This window comes from Limanda limanda, chromosome 19 (assembly GCF_963576545.1).
Source record: "Limanda limanda chromosome 19, fLimLim1.1, whole genome shotgun sequence".
Classification (NCBI taxonomy): domain Eukaryota; kingdom Metazoa; phylum Chordata; class Actinopteri; order Pleuronectiformes; family Pleuronectidae; genus Limanda; species Limanda limanda.
The window spans coordinates 11,391,733-11,416,533 of record NC_083654.1 but is presented as its reverse complement, the minus strand read 5'-3'; the positions used below and the strand labels follow the sequence as shown (position 1 = coordinate 11,416,533).

Below are 24,801 nucleotides of genomic sequence, written 5' to 3'. Positions count from 1 at the left end.
ACCTCCACTCGGGCTGATGCCCTCTCCCGCCATGTTAAAGGGAAAAAGATCCTGGATCCACCCGTTTATCTCAAATTGCTCCACAATTGAATGGATTCTTCCTCAGGTCATCAGCTTCACCTCTCTACACTTTGATAGAGATCGGTTCAGAAGAGTTTACAGTAATCAAATACCAGTGGAAAACATCAAAGCAAATCTGAAACACGGCAACATGACCTCTCCAATAATAAACTTGAAGGCACATCAGCCCTGTGGTAATTGGACCAAACTCCACAGGTATTAAAGTGAAGGTCACGGCTCCTCAACACTAATCATGTTTTGATTTTACACCTCACACATCATTTCTGGGGATTTTACAAATCACTGGAAGTTCATTTAGAGACCAAACACTTTCATATTTGTAGATATAGAAAACTTTTAATTAATTGCTCATAAAACCAATGAACCACACACACGTGTCTTTATCAAGTGCAGAGAAACCCATGAATATCAGACATTCACCATATAGACAGATGTTTACTGAACCAGTCTAAATATCTGCAGCATCTTCTTCTTTGAATCTAAAACACTTTGAAGTGTCTGAGTAAACACCCCCCCCCCCCCTCCTGAGCTCATGGCGTTTTCACCATCTTGGATCCGCCCATCAAATCGGCTCAGCGGCGTGCAGACAGACCGTGGGGCATGTGTGTCGTGGGTTTGTCCTGAGACTGACCCGTGACTGACCCGGCTGTCACAGGGACTGAGCGGCTCTGCCAGTGAGCAGCGCGTGTCTCTCTCTCTCTTGGTGTGTGTGTGTGTGTGAGGGACATAATAGTGTCATGGTTGGTGGTGCTAAAGAGCCAGTCTGTTGATGTTGAAGATTTTGACAGAGTGGTTGGCGCCGGCGCTGGCGAGCTGGACCCAGGAGCTCTCTTCTTCAGCCTCACTCTCTCCACCCGTCTGTCCGTCCTCCTTGCTGTGGCCTCGTCCTGCTCGGCCGGCCCGGGGCCTCCAGCGGAGCCGCTTCACAGCCAGAGTGTGGCTTTGTCTGAGGGAGGAGGCGGTGAAGGGAAACAGCAGGACACTGCACTGGATGGCAACGAGCACAAGGATAATCACAAGATTCTCTCATAGAATTAAAGGATTATTGATGGTGCACATACATGACGCCCATTGTCACCGTCTCCCCCCCTAACTGCTGCTCAGCCTAAAGGACAGGAGAGCTGCTTATGTTCCTTTATAACACATGAGAAAACCTCTTGGCAGCTTCATACTGGAGCCACACTGCTGTCATTTACAGAGCTGCCAGTGGCCACTGAAGGCCTTTCTGTGTTCTGATAAACTGCACATGAACTTGTGTGTGTGTGTCCGTGTGTGTGTCTGTGTCTGTGTGTGTGTGTGTGTGTGTGTGTGTGTGTGTGTGTGTGTGTGTGTGTGTGTGTGTGTGTGTGTGTGTGTGTGTGTGTGTGTGTGTGTGTTTCCAAGTGTCATAAGGATACAACATGTCCGTCTCTGCACAGCTGCTCCAGTCGTGTCCTCCAACAGCCTCCTGGCCGGGGCTCCACCTGTACAACAGGATCCTGCCACTCTCCAAGCCAACTGCCAACAGGAAGCTGTGGACGTTTCCGGAACACACACACAAATACACATGCCCAGACTTGTGTTATTTAGTAGAACAAACCTTCTTATTCTTCCAGTGGAACAACATATGGGATTAATGTATCTGTCTGTAAGGGGATATTTATTCATACATGCGACAATAACGCACAAAAAAATGGCTTGTGTGTGTGTGTGTGTTTGTGTGTGTGTACCTGTTATCAGGGAAGAGTACCGGGCAGAAAGCTACAGCGGTAGCAGAATCCCCCACATCCAAGATGGAGGAACAGTGTTTAATCTCAGGAGGAAGCTCAGAGTCTCCGGTGTCCTCTGATCTGCAGGGGCCCCACACGATCACCTGCACAAACACAAACACACACAAACAGAAACTAAAGGAGGAATCACATCCCATTCGTTCACTTTCACCTTCACAGTTTACGACTTGTCTTTTACGAGTGACGCCGGCGTCTGAAAATGACCTTCTTGTCTCGACTGGACGTCACAAAGTAGTTGCTGTCGGGGCTCCAGTCACATGACCAGATGATGCGGCTGTGCACGGCCGTGTCCTTCGATGTGTGCGCGTGCAGCGAGAAGTGCGGCTCTGCGTGGAAACAACACACACACACAAACAGTAACAGATTACATTGTGCACCAGCTACAACTCGACACATAGTCACATTTCATTCACACAACGACCCGCCCGAACCTGCTGACAAGAGACGAGCCGACGGTCAACACGCCCGCGTGCGTGATGACTGAGGCATGACATCAGCAGGTCTGCCTCAGTCGTCCGACTCTCCAGAGCAACAAATAAACAAGACAACAAGACAGAGAAGCTCGTTCCAGCCTCCATTCCAGTCACTTTTGCTTTATGACCGGCTGCTGTTTATTTCCCAGCCTCAGTCATTTCAGACCCCAGATTGTTTTTTCCCCGAAGGTTGTTTGTATGCTGCTGGCAGTCGCCTGTCTGCAGTGGTGCTGCTTTACTGCAGCTGCTCTCCACTCAAACACACACGCACGCACACACACACACAGAAACACAGCCTACACTATAACCGCTCATCCTTCATGACTTCCGAGGACAATATATGGACTTTCATGCATTTTCTTGAGATTTAATGTTTAACTCCATTCACTAAAACTCTTGTGTTCCTCAAAATGACATATTCAAAAGGTTTGTCATGAAAAAACTCCCCTTATGACCTTAAAATGGATTAAATGCAACTAGTCTTTCCTCATTTCTTGACTGCGATCTATGAGTCGGTAATATTTAAAGGTACACTGTGTAAAATTCAACTAGTGGTGAAGTTGCATACTGCAGCTGAATACCACTCACCCCAGCCTCCCCTTCCAAACATGAAAGAGAACCAGTGGTAACCTTCAGTGTCATTAATACTCAAAAAAAGTGTTTAGTTTGTCCAGTTTGAGCTACTGTAAAAAAAATGGCAGCCTCCATAGAGAGGACCCACTCCCAATGTAAATATACATTTTTTAAATATAAAGGGCAAATCCTAAAGTAAAGAAAACAAAAATGTTTACAATTTAGATTAAACACACTTGTGGAAAGATAACTAGGATTATTTTATATTTCATTTTCTTCCAATAGATCCCTTTCACCTAAAACCCTTACTTGTGCAAACATAAGTAGTAAAGAGTGTTTATGCTAGATAGAGGTCCTCAGTAGTAAGTAACATCTCCTTCCATTGGCAAGCTTGTTTCAGGATCTCAGTCCCACCACAAAAAATATATAAAATACATACGGAGGACAGAGTGCCACTCGAGTAAGGCTGTACACCTCAGGTAGGACATGTGTGAGGGAGGAGTGAGACGTGACAGAGTCTCCTTCATGCAGATGTCTGGGTGCTTGACCTCAGAGAGAGAGGAGGAGGATGTGCTGAGGCAAACAGTTAGGAGACAGAGAGGAGGTGAGGACGAGAGGAAATCACTCTGACTTCGTTTAACCTTCCCTACTCTGAGACTGTGTGTGGGTGTGTCTGTCTGTGTCTGTCTGTCTGTCTTTGGGGACAAACGTGAGACTAGAGACAGAGAAATTATATTCCTGGGTCAGAGGTCATGATTGAGTTTCGGGTAGAGTAAGGAAAAGTTAGGGTTTGGTTTAAGGTTAGGAAAGTAGTTGCTGGTTATGGTTAATGTGAGGCTCCTGTAAATTAATACACATCTAGGTTAGGTAGGAGCCAACCCGAGCTAACCCCCCCACAGGAGAATTCAAATATATTATATATTCGAGTAAATTATAGGAAACTGGAAAAGGACATTTACGATGCATGGAAAAATAATTAGAAACAATATTATAATAATAAGCTTTATTTGTGTAACACTTTCATTAACAAAGTGTTTCAATAAAATTAAATAAAAGAGGAGGAAACTAGGCTGAGCTGCTCTTTACAAAATGACTTTACTTTAGAGGTTGACAGGAGAATTTAGGGTTTGGGCCGACAGATCCATTTTCATTTACTTTAATTTCTCGCACCATGCAGATACTGACAGTTTTGACCTTCCAGATACAAATTTAACCTTTTTACCATCACAGAGTTAAATGTCAAAAGGACATATATCAAGCGAACAGATGGAATGTGGGATGCAGAGGACGCAAGGGGAGGTTTTAAGATCAATACGTAGGGGTCTGGAATCAAACCAAAGACCCCGGGTGGGGTGGTCAGGTGGTCAGGGTCATTACACAGGAGATTGTGTCTGTGTTTCTTCAAACTAATGTTGCACAACTCAAGAACTGTATGTACAGCCCTGTCAGTTTTCTCCTTTAACCTGACACGATATGCGCACAAGCACAGATTTGATGAGCTCCCGCAATCCACTGCAACCCTGCTATACTGACAAGCCCTCCGGCAACGGATGACATTCAATGAAATATACAGGAAGGCATCTGTTGTAATCTGCATAGTTATTGTCCACCAGAGAGCTCTGTTCCCTATTTCAATGCAGGGTTGCATCAACTGCCCTAAAGGATTATCTGCAATAAAGATAATGATAGGCTTTTGAAAAGGGGGGGGGGGGGGGGGCAGTTATAGAAACTCAAATTGTGGTCAGTTTACATAAAAAAGCAGAGAATGAATAAAGAAGCTTCCCTTATTAGCTCCTCTTTTCAGTCAATGCATCACTTGTTTGGCTCTTCACAGTATTAATTAGGAGGGTCCTTCCAATCAGGCCAGCTTAACTTGGAATTTGTTTTGGAACCAATCTGCTCAGTGGCTCTACCTTATTTTAATTAATTTGAAGTAGGATAGCTGCTGTTATCTGCCAGTAAGGCTCAAAGATTGTCCCTTTGTCTTGACAGTCGCTCAAACACGTTTTTAATTAAAGAGGATGTGTTTTCAAAGCAGCATGAAGAACTGTTTTCTCATCCAGAGCAAACATGTCAAAACAAATCCTGACAATTGAATGAAACTATTTGTCGTAGTGGAAACTGAGCGGAACCTGAGTTGAAACTGAGTGGAACCTGAGTTGAAACTGAGTGGAACCTGAGTGGAACCTCAGCGGAACCTGAGCGGAACCTGAGAAGAACCTGAATGGAACCTGAATGGAACCTGAGCGTAACCTGAGTGGAACTTGAGTGGAACCTGAGTGGAACCTGAGTGGAACTTCAGCGGAACATCAGCGGAACCTGAGTTGAAACTGAGTGGAACTTAAGCGGAACCTGAGTTGAAACCTCAGCGGAACCTGAGTTGAAACTGAGTGGAACTTCAGCGGAACCTCAGCGGAACCTGAGTTGAAACTGAATGGAACCTCAGCGGAACCTGAGTTGAAACTGAGTGGAACCTCAGCGGAACCTGAGTGGAAACTGAGTGGAACCTCAGCGGAACCTGAGTGGAAACTGAGTGGAACCTCAGCGGAACCTGAGTGGAAACTGAGTGGAACTTCAGCGGAACCTCAGCGGAACCTGAGTTGAAACTGAGTGGAACCTCAGCGGAACCTGAGTGGAAACTGAGTGGAACCTCAGCGGAACCTGAGTTGAAACTGAGTGGAACCTCAGCGGAACCTCAGCGGAACCTGAGTTGAAACTGAGATAACCTGAGTGGAACCCTCATTAGCGGACGGTCCTCCCCCTTTCCTCACCTGGACTTTCAGGTGTGGGCGGGGTGCGTCTCCATAAAGACCAGGTGCGATCACGGGAGACGGCCAGCAGGAGCTGTGCATCAGGTGAGAAGGCCATCTGGGTGATGGTGAGGTTGTGGCATGGCAGCGTCTGCAGCTGACGCCACGTGTCTGTGCTCCACAGCAGCACGGCTGCATGCTCGGCTTTAGATGCCTGGACAGAGACAGTTTGGTTCAGCTGAAACTTCAGATTACAAATACACTGCACGGAATATTTAAATCTCTTGTTTTATCTCTGCCTCTCTCTACCTTCTGCCATTTCTTCTGCCTGTAAAGTTCTTTGTAACTTGTGTGAAAAATCCGATATAACGTTTGCTTGGTAGATATGATGTGTTGGGGAAAAAGTTCACGATGTAGAGAGAGGTTGAAGGATGAGGACAACTGGAGAAGGGAACAACATGACTGTGAGGAGAGATAAGAGCAAAGCAGAGAGCAGCGGAGGAAAGAAGAACAGATGATGAAAAGACGCAAGAAAAGAGGAGAAACGCAGGGGGAGAGAGTGGGTGAGGTAGAAAGGGGAAAGAGACATATTGCAGCATGTGCCTGTAAACATCTGGGTTTTGTCTGCAGTGGGAATGAGTCACTACTGATGGAAAAAAGACCCCAGAGTGAATGCGCTAGAGGTGAGAGAGCTTCTCAGCTATCGATGGGCTAGTGATGTGGAACTTGACCGATCCGGGGGGGGAAAACCCAAGTAAGGACAACATATGTTCTATCAATACCTGACTGACAACACTGCAACCTTGCTTGGTGTGTGTGTGTGTGTGTGTGTGTGTGTGTGTGTGTGTGTGTGTGTGTGTGTGTGTGTGTGTGTGTGTGTGTGTGTGTGTGTGTGTGTGTGTGTGTGTGTGTGTGTGTGTGTGTGTGTGTGTGTGTGTGTGTGTGTGTGTGTGTGTGTGTGTGTGTGTGTTGCTTTATCCCCTCTGATCTCTTGCCTGTGATCACGGGGTTTCCCGTACGACCTGGTCTCTGGACTCGGTCTTATCACACTGACCTTGCATGCAGACGCCACCACCGTCCTGGCGCTGTCAGACGCGAGACAGAACATCTCAAAGCCGTGGCCGTACCTGGAGACGAGAGATTAACCATGAGCCGGTGTGCTGAACACCGGGAAGGAGGCACACGATGTGAAAGACAGGCGGGTGAAGGGTGTACGACCACAAAGAGAGAAAACGCTCCCCAATGTGACGGTGAAATATTTTACTTATTCCAAAACACACGTCGACGAGCTTTCAGACTCGAGCCATCAGCGTCGGCTGACAGGTAAATAAGCAGAGTGTGAAATTAAAATGTTGATCTGTGGTGACTGGTCCTTCTCCTGCTGACAGAGATGAACAATGATGACGCTCCCGCTAATCACTCACAGCCTAAATTACATCTAGCTTCTTTTAGTGTCACCTGATAACTTTGGCAACTGCTGCTTGCAACTCAATTCTTCCCCAGCAAGGAAGCTTTCAGAAGCTGCATCAATTTGGCCTCAACTGTGAGAATATTATTTATGCCACGAGAATAATTCGTCCAATTTCTCATTTTATTGTTTCTATTATGCTCTAAATGATTCAAGGGGTGAAGCCAAATGCCCACACCTCAAATTAACAGCGCCATACGTCATGTATATGGTGGACTAACCAGTAAATAGATTCAACACAGGCCGTAAATTCAGGTAATATATTCAGCCTGAAGAGGAGGCTCATGGGAAGGCGGGAAGCTGGATTCTGATTGGCTGATGAATACAGGAGGATGAAGACAACCAAGAGCTTTGGGAATTTCAATCCCTGAGAGCAAAACCAAACAAATACAATTCCAAATGTGAAATGTTGCTTCATTAAGAGCGATGTGGCGTCTGTAGGCAGAGTAGGAATGTAAAATGGAAAGAAATTGTGGAGTGCGATTTGAAATTGTCTCAGGAGTCTGGATGTTGTTCCCGCTGGCAGGTGAGTGAAACTAAAGAGAAGCGGAGAGGGTTTGGATTTGCTCTGAGCAGAGAAACATTTCACTACTCACAGTTTCTGGACCTCAGGCCAGAGCGTGTTCTGAAGAAGATGATCCTCTGGTGGGGGCTCTGCGAACACACAACACAAAAGACACACACACACACACACACACACACACACACACACACTGTTAACCACAGACTTCAATATGCTTACATAATTGTCATTTGCAAAACCCTGAAAACTCGTATGCTTTAAAATTTAAAATACAACCAATTTTCAATTTATAAAACGAGGATTACATCCGGGTGGCCGTTATAACTTTGCTCTTTTAAATCCCTGTACTTTTAACCCCCTGAGTGACTTTGTGCATGTGACACACAAACGTGCAAGTTTAAAGGGGGGGAGGGAGAACAGGTACCATAAAGAGAGAGAGTGAGCGAGCTAAAAGCCACACGCTACACTGAGAACACGATTGTTCGCCTGGAGACAATGTTCTCTCGCATTGTCGTACAGCGTCTTTCAACATTTGGCTTGCATGAAATCCTCGGCTCTGCAACTTGCCCCCACCAAAAAAAAAGAAAAAGAAAGCTTTTCTGAAACAACCACGGCTTTATCTCCATTTCTTAACGGCTGCTGGCTTTGAGGGGGATCAAATTTAGCCGAGTGCCAATCCTCTCCCTCACACCGCAGGCTGCTCCGCACAAGGCCGCGCTGCCGTCGCGTTGCATGTAATTGAAAGCTACACTCCTCGTGCTTTTTTTATTGATCATCGGCAAGTTTTTTTTTTGCATAATTATGAATTTGTCTCCCTGCCCGCAGAAACCAATCAAACGGGTGAAAAAGCATTGGTCACAACAATCTCAGCACTGGGTTGCTCTCGACACAGCCCGGGGTCATCGATACTTAAACTTTGCATGCACACAAGCCTGCTTTCCAATTAGCATTGCAGATTATGGAGCGGCTTCAATCCTGCTGATGACAGCCCTTCACACCCTCTCGCCCAGGGGTTTTAAAAGCGCAGCGCTCTGTTCTCCTCATTTGACTCTCATCCATTATCCCATCTGCCTGTTTCCTGCAATTATTGTCTCCAGTTTTCTTTTGTTTCCTCTACTCCTCTTCTCCTGTATCCTCTCTGCACAACAGCACAAGGCAATTTCCCTTCTCTGACCTGCTTCATATTTCAGAACCTTTTCTTGTTTTTTTAGGTTTTCTGTTGTTTTGGAGTCTTTCTGTAAAATGAACCTGCAATTTGCCTGTCCTCTCACTGCTATTTCTTCACATCACCACTTCCTCTGATATCACCTACCACCCTTTTCCTCTCACCCCTGTCCTGCTGTGAGACCACCGACCTCCAGGGGACTGTGGGAGCTGAGCTAGGCGAGAGTCGACGGTAATAACTAACAGTCCGTCCAGAATCATATCATTACATCTCATAGGAACGTTTGGCTGCAGGCAGACAGGAATTCTTAAATCTGGGCGATGAGGAATATGAATCCGCCCATCATACATTACATACATTTATTCATCAGGAAGGGTTCAGTTTAATGTGGCTTTACTCAGATGAGTAAGCGACTCCGTTATATTAGAGAATATTTCATTTTACAGTACCGGTCATGTTGAGTGGGTGGAAGTAAGACTCCTGGTATTGATCAGACACACTGCTGAGCTTCTCCGCTTCATTATTGTTTTTTTGGACAAGGTCACCTGTAAATCAAAATATTGTTTCTGTAAATGTACAATATATGAGAAGAGTACAAAATATTGAACAAACCATCAATTTAATATGAAACAGTTGTTGCGGAGAAAATTGATTATCAGACAAAAACTTGGCCCCAACCGAGTAATTTACCTTGAAATACGGCCTTGTTAGACAGACCCAGAGCAGGTGTGCTGGCTCCCTCTGGAAGGTTGGCAGAGTCCTGGCAGGGAGAAGATAAATGAAGGAGCAGCAGCACACACATCAATAGCCAGCAGGGTTTTTAGGGAGCCGTCCACTCAGCACATTCCACATTTAGAAAACAAAGTGAAAAATACAGTCCCAGGAAAGTTTGGTCGAGTTTGATAAAAGGACAGAGGCAAAAACTTTAGAGGTCAAGGAATCGTAATTCAATGTGGGACTCACGCTGGACGTCAGCAGCTTTTCTCTCGATGCCCCAGAGATGTTTGCAAAGTTCTCCACAAAGTTGCGAGGCGCTTGAAAGACTCTCAGGACCTTCTCATCGGCTCCAGACACAAACTGGAACCTCCCGACCATGGCCAGACACTGCATGTCGTATCCATGGATCTGAGGCCGGGAGATTTCATGCCAGGTCGGCTGCAGGGGCGATAAAGACACACACAGATTTTTATTAAGATGCTTAAGCAGCTGTGGTTGCCAGAGGAAGTGCCATCACTTAAAAAGATTCGCTTCCTATAGATCCTCGGATGTTGTGGGACTTCTCGGCCTTAAATCCGTCCGTTTGAAAACAAGCCAAATACGAAATTGATTCTCCTGTTCAAATGAAAGATTTTCAGATTAAGATGCAAAGTGTTCTCAAAAGGGGGGGGGGGGGGGGGTGACTCCACTACAATGAGTGGAGTTCTTCTGGCCCAGCATGAGGTGGCAAAAATCCAAAGTTGCATCTTGAATAATGAAATGAACTCTGGAACCTTGATTAAGTTTTTACCTAACTGAAAGTTTTACTCCACCTAAAACAATTTCACCTGGATAATGTTAGGTGAAGTCAGAAGCTTCACTCTGACGTTGGTAATAAATCCAACAGTTTCCTGTTGTAGTGCCGCAGGTGACCAATCAGTCCCGGTTAGTCGAGTCTGAAGTCTTTCCCTTAAAAATACACGATTACTTCTAGCAAAACCTCTTCATTATTAAGTTAAAACCTATTAAAATTCCGTCAGGTGTCTAAACATATTTCAGCAAACGGCTGCAAGTAGAAAACGTGTTTTTTTATGTACTGACTACATCCCACAAAGGTTAATAAAACCAGCAGGTGTTGAAGAGAGAGAAGCATACTAAGTAAGCACTGCTTTCAGAAGATGATAAGAACAGAAAGGGAAATAATGTGAATGGTAACATGTGTTTGTGAAACACTTGTTTTCTTTAATGACTTGTGAATAGAGATGTGTTGTGATAGAGCTCATTTACACTACAAATGTAACACACAGTGACATCAGACACATCTAAGTAAGACTGGGTAAAACAAAATCATTTGATCTTTGTGAAACAAATGATGGTGGAGAATATTTGCCTGTAGAGCAGGGAAGTGAGATCCGATCACAAGTGGTCACAGGAGTGGTCGCATTCAGGATGGATTTCAATGCCCGATGTGAACAGAAAACCAAACGCTGTCACTCTGTGATGGGTTCTCTCAGGATGGATGTTAAAACCAGGTCAAGGCCCTAGCTGCGTTTGGCTTCTGTCAGTTGCACATCAGTGAGGCTGCTTTCCTTTTCCTCCGTGTGAGGAATTACTTTGATTCTTTTTATGTATCAGGGTTAGACATTTACATCCTGAAATGTCAAACTATGCACAAAAGCATTTAAAACCACTAATTAAAATCATTTAGTAGTTTGAGCTACTATGAGCTTTGCAAATGCTCGTCAATAGAAACATGTCATAGGTGAGATTCTGCGGGCACTTTACCAGTTTGACATCTTGTTTCCTCCATGGAGTGAAGAGTCTGGTGGTCTGGTCTGAGCCCACGCTGACGATGAACTCGCCCTCCGGATCCCAGCTGAGGTCCCGCACTTCATTGAAATGACCTGATATGACAACTCCAGGTCTCCACCCCCCCTGGACAGAGACGCATTATAGTGGTTAGTTTACAACCTTCCACCACGGGATCGATCACGCTCTAAACCCCCCTCGAAGACCACAACCCCCGGCCACTTGATGCTAAGCCCCATTCACGAGAGTAGTTGATTGTAATAAATTAATCTATTAAATTATTTACCTAGATGATTGAATTTGGAACAGCTGTCAGCAAGGTTGGTCCGAATTTTTTATCAACACTTTCAGGTTTGGGCTCAACTTTAAATTCACCTGCCACACGGATGTAATTGCAGTGCAGTTATCTCTGAACTTCCGTTGTGACTTCAGACCTCCACTCTCTCCCAAAAGGAAACATGCTGAGCCCGTCACATTGAGTGGCAGACAGGAAACTCAGTGTGACTAATTACACTAATCACTGTCCCTCACACACTGTGGAGCTGTGGAGCAGTTACACAAACTCTGGCTCTTATTTCAAACACTCTTGTCATTCTACTGCTTCTGGAAAACATCACGTTTATCGGATCAAACTAAGGTCGTGACTCTCACCTCTTTATCTTGGTCTCTGCACCAGAGATGCAGCGCCCCGTGAAAAGCATGAGCCACAATCATGGAGCCATCCGGACTCATCTGGCAGCCGTAGAAACCCAGAGTGTTGCCACCAACCTCCCCTACACGCACCTGGTGTAAAATAAAAATAAAAAACACATTAAGTAAGATAACCTTTACCGATCATGACGCTCAACTCATCTGCCTCCTCAACACGTCGGTATGGGACCTCAGGTGGAAGCATAACATTTGTTTTCTGGGGCAGAGTCGCTGACTTGCAGCAGAGAAAGATGAAAGTAACATGAAATAACGTAAACATGCATCTACTGCCGCATATGGAGAAAAATCTGTAAAGTAGGTTATTGTTTTAATGCAATTATTTCTGAGAGCTATGAATTTAGCAGCTGCTGTCATCCGTGACATCCAGACACAGATAACAGCCAATCTGCTCTGTCAAACACCTGCGATTTATTTAAAAGCTACAGGCTCAGAAGAGAGAGGGGCAAAAAACTAAAAGCTTTGGGTGTCAAATCTGTTTTCAGCCTCCCACCAGCTAGAATCAGCCTCTGTAATGGTGGATGGAAACAGAAAAAAAAACCCTGCAATTTAAGCTGACAAGTCAGATGAGAAATTATGCAAAATGGGACTTATTAGAGTTGAATAAATTGTTTTTTTTCAAACTAAATACATTTGTCTGATACAAAATGAAAGCAATTGCAGAGCAGCATATCACATTAAACAAATAATCATGAAAAATGGCAAAGCTTGAGAACACAGAGGGATTTACATAAATTGGATTCGGGTGAGAGCGTGTGACCCCTGCGTCAGTCTGCGGTCGCCATCCCAGGGCACGATCATAAAGACGGTGTAAAACCATCCTCCCACTTAAAAACAACAATCCAATATGAAAAAAGCCCATAAACTGAATTCACCATTAGTTTTCCTTTTAAAACAATTGCTCTGTTGGGATTTTAAACCCCTGTCCAGTTTTGGACACTCTGCTTTAGCATGTAAACAGAAATATTACATTATATTTGTGGATTGAAATCACCACCTGGGGCAGAAATCCCATTTTCATTTAAGTTAATTTCCCAGTTGCAATGATTAATGAAAACTCATTCTATTCACCGAGTCTCAGGTCAGTTTAGCACCATAGACTTCACAAAAAGAAAAAGAAACATGTTTGTAGGAGGATTGCATTTTAAAGTCAATATTTTACCGTAAAGATAAATTACACCGTCTGATTAGTTCTACAAATGTTTACAAACATTTTATTGTATTGTATTGCAGTGGTTGGCAGTGTTGCCTCACAGCAGGAAGGATTGCATGTTCTCTGCGTGTTTGTGTGAGACATGGTTAAGGTTAATTGGAGACACTAACATGCCCATAGGTGTGAACGTTAATTGTCTCTATACGTTATCGTGAAGGGTCGTTTGTCTCTGTCAGCCTGGACAACTGTCCTGGGTAAACCCCTCCTCTCCCGCAATGTCCGCTTTGATTAGCCCCAGCCCCCTGTGACCTTATAAGCAGTACAGATAAGTAGGGTTGGGTACCGAGAACCGGTTCCAATATGGAACCGGTACCTACCGGGACCGAAATGCAACGGAGATTTCGGTGCCTCATTTCGGTTCCTGAGCCAATTGCAGACTGAGGTCTCCGCTCGTCCCGCCTCCTCACACTTCCGCTCCTTCCTTCACGGGAAGCGGCGGCTCCCGCCGGGCCCCCACGGGCTCCCGGTGGACAGACTCTTGTCCCCGCGCTGCCCGCGCCCCGCGTGCGTCAGGGCTCACGTTCAGGTGGGGGGGGGGAGACCTCTCCCCGGCGCTGCCCCCCCCCACCTGAACGTGCCTTTCTTAGTCAAGCATCGTTTTGTGCACTTTTTTGAAAAAAGTATCGGTTCCGGCACCGTTTAGGAACCGGTATCGTTTTAAAAGTATCGGTTAGGAACCGGTATCGGATAAAAACCAAACGATACCCATCCCTACAGATAAGGGATGGATGTATTCTCACATCCTTTCATTGAAATTAATATCCACAGAAAACACATATTTAAATACAGGAAACAAGACTATAAATATCACATCCTATTGCTTGCATTAAAAGAAGGATGCAATGTAGGCATATGGGATTGAATGGAAATAACTCGACACAATGTGTGAATTAACCAAAATATAAAAAATCTGAATAAACAGGAATTCTTGTTTATGAAGCAGAATAGTTTAAGTTGCAAGTCCGTTATACAAAAAAGTTGAGAAACTAATTCTATCCCCCTGCATTAGACATTTATAGTCACTGTGAGTTTAACTCTCGTTTTTAATTAATTGCTCTTAAGAGAACAAAGAAGCACTATTTACTCCAGGACTGTCAGAGTATTGTGTGGACCTGTCGAGCTTTTCTTGGCCGTGAGGAAATCAAACAATTAAAAGCTTCATCGGGTCCCGAGGCCTTGGAGGTAACTGGGCAAGAGGAGAGATCTATTAGAATCGATAGCAGCCGAACAGCCCTGGAGAGCGCTACACTGCTCCCTCAGCAACACTGCAGTCTTTATCCAGATATGCCTATATTATATCTCCTCCATCTTTAATTAGCTTGTGTCTTAAATGATATGGTCGGGGCTGTGACGAAATATGAGAAGTGCTGGATTCATACTCGAAAGATTAGAATCGCAAAAGATGTAGAGCTAAGCCCGTTATCTTTTCTACGAGCAGGAAGCGCGTGGTGTAGCTGCAGCGGTGACCTGAGTCACACTGAGTGAGAAATGCATAAAAACATGTGGGCGTCCATTACATGTTTCACAAAAAATCTCATATAAATACATCAGCAGGGGACACACACATATACATTCTCTACGTCTGTCTACTGTATGTGGCCAGTAAAGTTGTGTCCGCAGTTTTGGAGAGTTGGTCATCAATGACCTTCAAAATAATCCCTGTCTGCAGGCTGGAACACAGTGGAACTAATGACGGTGGTAAAGGCATGTCTTCACTTTGAATGGCAGCATCCTCCAGCCATCCACAGAAACAGAGGGCGAGACAGAACGAGAGAGGAAGGAACCGACAGCCAGGTAGAAACATTGTTGGTGAGATTGAGAGAAAAACGAGATGCAACATTAAGCAGATTGATTTTTAAATTCTGCACACAAGAGCCGGCCGTAAATCATGCAAAAACTCACAGAGGCAAAGAGCCGTCATCTGTCTTGTTTACGAGAGGAGGAACAATATGGATGCAAAGCGTGCGTTATCGCTGGCCAGAGGGGGTTTGGGGGAGGAAGAGAACAGGGACAGCAAGGTAAGGAAGGCATACATCATTGTTGGAGGGAGAGAAAACGGGGGACGCTCAACCATTCCTGGCTGAAACACTGACTTGTACAATGAGAGAATGACTCTCGCCTTCAGTTTCTCGAAAGTAAGCAACTATATGGATGTCAATCGTGTAATGACTAAAACATGAAAACATTTCTTAAAGCTGCAAGACTGGAAAAAGACCAGCAAAACAAGTAGTTAAACTTGTATTGAGTTAACAGATTTAATAAAATATTTAATTTATTAACTTTGTGAGGCCGTAGTCACCTAAATAATATTGAATTGTTTATTTTCAATTCCGAAAAGATTTACATTATTGATGTATTGTCTGAGTTTCTATGTCATTTCTATTTAAATGCCCTTATTTTGTTGATATAACAATATATTTTAATTGTCAGGGCCATGCTCAATGAAAGCATATAATATATGTATTGCTGTCATCATTAATAAAATATGTACAGTACATAATATTTAAATTTTAAATTATATAAATAAATAATATAAATATCTTTGGAATGTGAAAAATGTCAGCCCAGTGGGATTCCTTCAAGTTTCTTGCTTTGTTAAATAACTAAACCCAAATATTTTAAATTGTCAATAATCTGAAACAAAGCTCTCTGCTTCCTAAAGAAGAAAATCAAAAGAACATCCAAGCAAATTCTGGCCTCAACCCTCTGAACTGCTCTCCACTGCTACAACAACTACTGAAGTTACTTTACCTGGGATAACATGAAGTGAAATATTAAACCCATCCATACCATTTAATATTTATAGACAGTCATCTACATATCCACAAAGATTACTCAAAAATTAATTATTCAGAAGCTCACTTTGGTCTCATCGCATTTTCTTAAAACCGCTCTGCGGACGAGTGTAACTTGAAGAGAGTAAACAGGCCGAGGTCTGGAAATAGGTTATCTCTAAAACAAACAAACAAACACACACACACACACAAACTGACAATCCCTCCAGGCCCTGTGGTGGCCCGCTGTGGTCAGTCTGAGATGTTAATTACCAGTGTGTCTTGTTAGTAGGATGTACTTTACGCAGCAGTGGACCCCAGCCACCCCACTGCTAACCCCGCTCGCCATTAAATCTCACCAATTACTATAATCAGTGTGAAGAAGTGGAGCACTTCTTTGTAAAAAATAAGCTAATTAAGACACACATGGCCGATCATTTAATGCTGCGGAATCTGCTCTGCCAAAAACTTCAAGGTCCCACAGAAAAGCCTTTGTGAAGCTGATTGGGGTAAAACTAAAAAAACACTGCAAAAAAGGGCCAAAGGCCGTTAATTCTGTCTAACGATACAGACTAAATGTAAATAACGTTTATTCACTGACATTTTATCATTGCATGTGTCCGTGTCGGAGGTTCACAGGCTAGGCTTCCTTTGTAGGCAGCGGACCTGAAAGTTCAAAGGGTCTAGCTCGCATTTGAAAAGAAGCAAAAAACAGGTGAAGAGGAGGAGAAATACAGAGGAAAGGAAAAGGGGAGAAGACTCATATATAATGCACTTTCACATTCAACAAAAAGGCTATTCCACTTTTTCTTAAATTTTTGGTACTGAGAGAAAAAGTCTGAGCTGTGAAGGGAGAGCAGCCACACCAGACTTTATTTCAAACACCTCGGCTGCTTTTCTATTCTATTGTTCGACTTTGTCTAATCACGCGGAGAAAGAATATGTGACATTAGCGCTGGCTTCAGGCCCTAATCATCGTCCCTTTGTCGGAGTGTCGAGACTTTCATGGTTGCTCCTTTCTTTGGGCTTTGTTGAGCGTCACTGTGAATGTGCACGATGAGATCAAAAGGTACAAAAATGTAACTGATCAACTGTGAATTCTTTTCTCATCACCTCAGAGTGCGATCGCGCTCCAGGTGCCTGCCACGGCGAGGTGAGAAACATTCCTGTTCTATGTGATGTGTGCATTTGTGGGACATATTCTGGGACGCCAGCGTGTGTGAGCGTGGCTTTGTCAGCAGTTAGCGCCTTGATATTTTTGCAACTCAACTCGTGTGTGTTCTGATATTCTGTCAGGTACGTGGAAAAGTAGTACTACTCCCAAACCCCCTAAGAATTTGTAAATCATATTATAAAAAAGAAGAAGCTGTGGGGCAGATGGGCAGAGAACTATTTTTTTTCCCTTTGCCATCCACACTTGTGTTAAATTTAGCCCCAATCTGGCACAACAGCAGCTGTTGGAAGCTGAGAGAGACGAGGTGGTGGGGAGAGAACGGAATGGGGGAGAGAGATAATGTGAGAGAGATGAGACAGGAGAAGAGTGAGGAAGGCGTGTGGTGAAAAAAAGGAGAAGGAGGAGCACAGAAAGTGCTGGACAGCATGGGGGGGGGGGGGGGGGGGAGTCAGAGGTAAGAGAAAATCTTGAAGGAAAAAAATAATGAGGAGGCAACGTCAGAGGCTGTGGCATGACTTCTACAGACCTTGCCATCCTCTGTTGGCCGTGTTGGGGAATGGGATGTAGAAGAGGGTGAGTGATAGAAAGGAAAATGGGGGAGGACAACCTGGGTTTGCCTAAACTCACAGGGTGCGCTTGGCTCAGCGCCTCTTCATCACTGTCTATCACTTCTATTCCAGACACCTCAATGTCAGGAAGGGAGGAAAGCGACGCAGGGGCCCTGACAGCAGGAAGGAAGATACTGGAGGGAGCTCGAGTTCTGGTTCACGTCAAGAGCTACTGACGAGGAAGCTAGCGCAGAAACAGGGTGGGAAACTGGTGTGCGAGTCTTTAGGAATGTGTGTTTCCTTCCGAGAGTGACTGATAGCATGTGTCAAGGATCTGTGTATCTGAGTAAACACTGACCTGCTCCACCCAGACTCCAGATCCCTCCTCAGGAGCCCAGAGGATCATGGTCTTATCCATGGAAGCAGAGAGCAAACTGAGAGGCTGCTGCAACTCACCAGCTGCAGGGGGAGACAACCAGACACTGGGATCTATACAGCAACGTCATCCACAGTCAATTATGATCAACAGGCAACAGTTGATGGTTTTCAACATTTTAAACATCTTGTCAATCAACTCACGACACCTCAGATTTACCTCTATAACCATTGTATTCAGCCTTATATTGTGTTTGTTATTTTATAGTGAATATACAGTATAAATTGAGTTGTTTATATGACTTCTACTATGGTGCATTAAATCAAGTGATGTTAATTGTGATGCTAATAACTTAATTGTTATGCTTGGATTCGTGTAGAGATTTCATTTGTATTTACGTGCTGTTGAGTCATATTAAAATTGTATAAACTATGGCTAATAATAATAATAGAACCATAGTTTGCTAAGATAAATAGTAAAGACTGGAAAAAGCATGATTACACAATTGAGCAAGAATATATTGTAGCGGCCTCTGCAGAGCTTTACTTGAAGCATCCAAACATGATGCTGTGCGATGTACACGAGCTGGGATGAGTGTGAAGTGACCTTGATGTAATAAAGCTTTTAGGGCAAATAGAGTTTAAAGAGAAGATTTAGCACTTCTAGCAGCTCTTCCCCCGGAGAACTCATTAAGCAAATAACGTTTCACCCCCTTTTTTTTTTCTTTCTTACAAATTGTCGCCACTCTTACTGTCTTTTGTAAGCAATAGCATTTTGGGACAAAGGGAGTAAAACAATGTCTCAATCTATTTACTTCTTCACTTTACTACTTAATGTTTATTGCGGATTGTGTCAGATTCTAAAATAAGTTATTTCCTTTTCGACAAACACAGCTCATAGATTCTAGGTAGGACTTCCTGGCAATTTCTCAACAACCTTGTGAAGGGTCACATTGTCCTTAAAATGCTCTTCATTTGTGACCAGTCACTTCCTTGTTTTATCCATCAAGTACCTTGGTAGAAAGGAGGCTGCCAGTGGACTCCATAGACCCAGTTCTCATGACCTGCCAGGACCGTCTCCAGAGACACGGCAAACACTGACGACACGTCTGCTGAAGGGAAACAGAGGCATCAGGATATCAGTTTATGCTATGGACACAAGAAAGGTAGCAGGGGAATTTGATTCTTTAAGAAGGGTCTGTGATCACCGTGGGCCTTTAGACCAACAAAAAATGTGTCTCCTCATTGTGGTTAATTAACACGCCTGCTATAGCTGAGCCAGTGTGGCCCGCTCACCTTTCTCCTTCACTTCAAACACGTCCTCTTTCATTTTGATGATGGTGTGATCGTCCTCTGCGCCGCTGTCTGTCCCAGACTTGGCACAAAGCCTCCACACTCTGATGAGACAGTCCTGTGAACAGCTGGCTAATAACAGCTCCCCACCTGAAAGAGTCCGAGACGCAACCTGAATCCTGAGACACTTTCTGTCAAACATTAAAATACCAGACAACTCACTCCGTGTTATTTGCTCTTATGTGGAGCTTTGAGAAAGTGTTTCTCGTCACTTAATCCCTGCTTTTATCTCACCACGTAATATCTGATATTATCTCATCAGAAATGCTGACATTCATGCAAAAGGAGAGGTTATAAGTTTAGTGCTTCATGTATTTCAGATAAATAAAACTTTAAAACCAAATTTATAAACGTGCCTGGAGGCAAAATAATACAAGTATTAATAATTAAACATAAAACCTTTTCTTGTCATATACGTGGGGTATGGGTTTTGAACTGTTCTGATAAACAAGGAAATTTTAAAATGCCACTGAGGGCTTCGGAAAATACAAAGAAAAAGATAAGTCGATTAGGGGAGAAAATAAGCAGTAGAATTCTCATTAATTAAAATACTCCCATGTTGTATCCCTAAAGGAGATGGTGCACACTTCAGAATAACACAATAATTTTTGGGTTTCTGCCTCAGGTAGCCTGTCTTTAGACTTTGAACTTCTGCTTTTGTCTGTTATCGGTTAGAACTGTGATCAAGGCACAAGAGAAGATTTCTCCTCATTCTGATGTGGCCTGTAAGACAGCAGGAGTCTAGACCGAACATATACAGACAGGAGGTAAACAAAGTACACCTCACTATCCCTGAGCTCTCCTGTCTCTCAGCTTTAGTCCAATGGCCACTGGCCCAGTTTTTGCCTCTGCCAGAGACAAACAGACATAATAAAAAAGTCTTCTGCTACCATCACCTGAGGCCTCCTGAATGACAGGGAAAGGGAAAGGAAAGCTATTACTGTTTGTCAATCACGGTGTAATGACACTGATGATAATGACAGCGTTGATTAGTTTGGCTTCGTGCCTGAAACTCTGCCAAAGCTACTTGCACTAGGGACTTTTTCTTGAGAACAATTTTCTTACACAACCCTGTTTTTGAAACTTAGAAAGCCCCGACACAAACTTCTCTTTGTGACACGGTTACATCTCAATATGTTGGTGCTTCTTTGAAATCTTTTTAATTTCAATTCTGATAAATAAACATCTTAGGGAGGAGAAGTAACTGGGTGAGTGAGTTATTGGTCAAACCGAGGAGTTTAAGAGACGAATGCCTGATTTTAAAGCAGCGCTGATCTAATCTAAGGTCCAGGTTGACGAAATAAATACATGATTTTGAAAACAGAATACAGACAGAAGCACAAAAATAAAAAACAGACGTCCTGCTCTGAATCTGAATATTTAACAGCTATTATAAACTTCCTCTGGTGCAGCAATCTGCCATCTGCCGGGTCATAAAAGAAGAGAACGAATTATTTAACTACTATCTCAGCGGTGAGAGGGTATTGTCGTTCCAATCGAGATACTTCCTATAAAAAAACTTGTGCGTCTCTTCGCTGGCTGTTAGTTTGGCAGTGTGGAGGAGTTCATAGACTGTGAGTGGGAAGGAGACGCGGGTGGAGAGGGCTAGTTAAGGAGATGAAATAGCTTTTACACAGTCAGTACAGAGCGGTAATGAAGTGCACTCGAAGAGGGTTACACAATTAGAAGAGACTGGATTGGATCCATGTATTTCTACATGCGTTCCCAACACTGTGAACAGCACACTGGTTGGTGAAGCTGCACTGAAAATAACTGGCTGAAAAGGTTTGACACACACGTTGGAAAATCTTTACTGAAACTTTCTTCTTGTAGTACAAAGTCAAAAGTCAAAATAAGTTAACTAAAGAATTGAAGTTTGAACACGGTCGAAGACTGTTCTGCTCTGCGCTCTGTAGCCTCAACAAACAAAACTAAACAAGCACAGTTAGCCCATTAATCAAAATCCAGGACAGTCTGCAGCACCAGTCAAGCCCCGAGCTGCAGTATATATGCGAAACTGCCTGTTCTTAACAGATCAAGTCTCAAATCTCAGCACTGGTACCTCAAGAAGTGTTTATTCTCTTTCTGTTTATTGCTTTAACTTATTTGTTGTTTTGTCCTTTTAACAAACTGTTTTCAATTCATGCGTAAGTACACCAAGAGCAGTGGTTAACCAGAGGCAATTACCATGGATGTGTGCAAATACTTGGCCAATAAATCTGATTCTGATTCTGACTGATGTATGCGAGAAAGTACGAATTCAGACAAAGTTCTGCTTGTGAAACAGTAACATCAGGGACTCACCTACAGACGTCCAAGCCACTCCACGAACCCAGTCTTCATGCCCTTGTAGGGACAAAGCTTTCTGGAACTGTTGTACAGCAATTTAATAAGATCAAATATTCCCTTTTAAATATAAAACTTAAAAAGAAGGCGTTGACACAGAATCTATGAGTGAGAACTGATCTGAGTTTACCTGTCCGCTGGACTGCACGTACAGATGCACCCGACAGTCGTCCCCCCCACAGGCCAGTATGGGAACTGTGAGAAACAAGGTTTACATCTGCTGTCAGCTACATCTGCTGTCCATCCAGGTTTAATAAACAGGAGCAAGGTGGAAAGGAAGGATGACGCACCGCGACATCAAACAGACGAAAGGCGCGTCAAATAGAAATGCAAACTGACACGAGACACTTCAAACGCAGAGTGCAGTTTGAATATGACATTCGGTTACGGGCACCAAAGCAGTGGGGCAAATTGAGATGGAAGAGAGGAAAGATGTGTGTTCGTGTGTGTGTGTGTGTGTGTGAATGTGCGAGTGTATGCGCCACACAACTTAAAGGATTTCTATGTAGGAACAGCTTAGGCTTACCTCTGCTGCCTGGCAACAGTACCAGAGAGACATCCATCATGAAACCGCTGCCAAATGGTATGATATGGAGGCACTCAGCTGAGGAACACACAGGCACAAGGAATTCAACTTTTACATTCACTATGTGTATTTTTTATACATTTCAAATAAACGTAAACATTTATAATTAGATATATATAATAAGCTAAAATAAGTGGGCTTATGTTTTTTGTGTGACCACAGTTGTTTTCACTGCAGAGCCACAAGGACTTCTGCTTACACTTCCTGTGTGGAAGTTAAATTGTTTTCTCTGCCTTCACTTATAGGTACCCTGTGTTTTAAGCTCCCACACTCTGTCTACAGGCACCAACAGAACAGTTTATAGCTACTATTACTACCCAGAAAAACAGCCCGAGGCTATTGCCAGTCCACACACACACACACACACATTCACACCCCAACACGCACACACACACACACATCCATCTGCACTGACAGGTGGACAGGAACTTTTAACAACGTCAACATCAACAAAGAGAATCTGTTACAGGTGACAGCTTGAAAAATAAAATGTAGTAGATGTGGGTGACAGTTTTCATTCATTTAATTCAACTATATGATGGATGATGGACAACCATCCATCGTGTGGATCTGTCAAATTAAATTACTTAGAGAAATAAAAACTGTGCAAGTCGTATTGTTTTGACTTCTGTATATGAAACAAGTCGGGTGATCTTTTATTTAAGTCAATCTATTTTTGTCTGGAAAATGTAAAAATGTGAACATGACGTCATAGATTCAAACTAAACTGCTGCACAACCCTGCAGAGGTGAGGCAAGCGATTGTGTTGAGTAAACACTGCAATTCCCTCTAGCAACCACTAGGGGGGATATAGTCACACTGACAAACTTGATTATTTACTGTTAAAGTAATATTATGACTCTTCTACACACTGGACACATTTTCAAATACCAAACAAGCTAAAAAGAAAGATTAATTTAAATCTTCCTTTGTACCTTTTTTGTTTTCACTGCAGAGCCAGAGTCTGACGGTGGAGTCGGACGATGAGGACGCCACCAGGATTTCTGAGCCCTCCGTGTAGATGGCAGCCACAGCGCTGATTGGACCAGTGTGGCCCTTACACTCCACGGACTGGCCAAACTGGAAACAGCAAGTGAACAAGTTTTAGATCATATGACTGTAAAAAGATGCAGGAAACTTTTGAGAAAACTGAATTTTGGGGCAGCAGGTGCGTCACCTTGTCATTCCGAGCCTCCCAGACTATGAGCTGGTTGTCTGAGCCTCCTGAGACCAAATGAGTCTCCGGAGCTGTGACAAACAGAAACAAACACACACACGTTTTACGAATTTTAAGTTTAAAAGTCTCTTCTGTCATCTTATCACTGGGTCCCTTGGTTACAGTTAGGGTATATGTTCAATACTGCCTCGTGATCTGAGCTCTACTGCAACTGAAGTTTCTTTTAAAAGCATATTCTCACACATTCGCTGGTTAGTGTGTATTTGTGTGTGTGTGTATGTTGAGTCTACCTCTGTATGAAATGCGTTATTCAAATTGAAATGGATTGACTTGTCTTTGGCAACACTTCAGGGAAGACTTTAGAGTATTACTTCACAATGAGCCTCTGGTTTCAATGTGTTGGCCGATCATGTGTTTATTACACTGTTGTTATGCCTGTGAGCAACATGCCAGCAAAGGGATATTACACAGAGTTTAGAAACCAAAATAAAGATAGTAAGTTGAAGTTTTAATTTGCCTAGTGACTCAACGTTAACTAAATGAACTTGTTGAAACATCTTAGTTTGCATTGACTTATATTCACTGTGGACAGCTTCACCAAAACTTTGTTCCAAACCTTAACCAGGTTCAACTCGTGCTAAAGAGTTTTATCCTTAACCTAATCACAATTTACATCTTACCCCTAACTTAAACTTAAGGGGAAACAAGTACACAGAGAGAGGAGGGGAGGAGGGGGGTGGTCCAGATGTTTGACAGGTCCACATCAGGTTCCTCACTCACCACAGTCCTCTCTGTGGACCCACTGAACAGCATTCACTCGGCCTGTGTGTCCGTTCAGCACCGCAGCGACTCTTCTCTCCTGCGGTTTTATCAAATCACATGTTTGTTGTTAAATGAACGGACAGAAATCAGGGTTTGTTCTCTCGGTTGTGTCGCTGACAGCAGCGTCACTGACAGGACGCCATGACACACGGTTCAGTACCTGCGGGTCGTACAGAGCCACGGAGTTACACGTCCCGAACGCCACGGTGCCCCCGCGACCCCAGGAGACAACATGTGGAGTCCTGTTAGCGCAACAAGCGACATGGCATGTCTCCATCACAGGCGCCGCCATCTTGGAAGCTGGAGATGTGGTGTTGCTGTTAAAAGGGCCCGTAGTGAAACCGCCCCGCCCGCACACATGTTCCGCATCCAGAGTTCAGCGCAACAATTCAACCAACTTTGGTGTTAGAATTTACGA

The 24,801-nt window shown here is 43.7% G+C and overlaps 1 protein-coding gene across 1 annotated transcript; it reads right to left on the bottom strand.

Annotated features, from left to right (window-relative positions):
- Positions 1-407: 407 nt before the first annotated feature.
- Positions 408-24,675, bottom strand: elp2 (elongator acetyltransferase complex subunit 2). Its single transcript, XM_061092726.1, has 22 exons — positions 24,544-24,675; positions 24,342-24,420; positions 23,562-23,632; positions 23,320-23,464; positions 22,325-22,402; positions 21,929-21,993; positions 21,757-21,823; positions 19,396-19,542; positions 19,113-19,208; positions 18,083-18,183; positions 11,959-12,090; positions 11,284-11,433; positions 9,766-9,957; positions 9,493-9,562; positions 9,252-9,347; positions 7,711-7,768; positions 6,701-6,773; positions 5,668-5,860; positions 2,055-2,176; positions 1,791-1,933; positions 1,479-1,592; positions 408-1,027 (listed from the first exon to the last, which is right to left on the bottom strand). Exons 1-22 carry the CDS (start codon positions 24,673-24,675, stop codon positions 832-834), a joined length of 2,520 nt encoding a protein of 839 aa, XP_060948709.1. The 3' UTR covers positions 408-831.
- Positions 24,676-24,801: the final 126 nt, after the last annotated feature.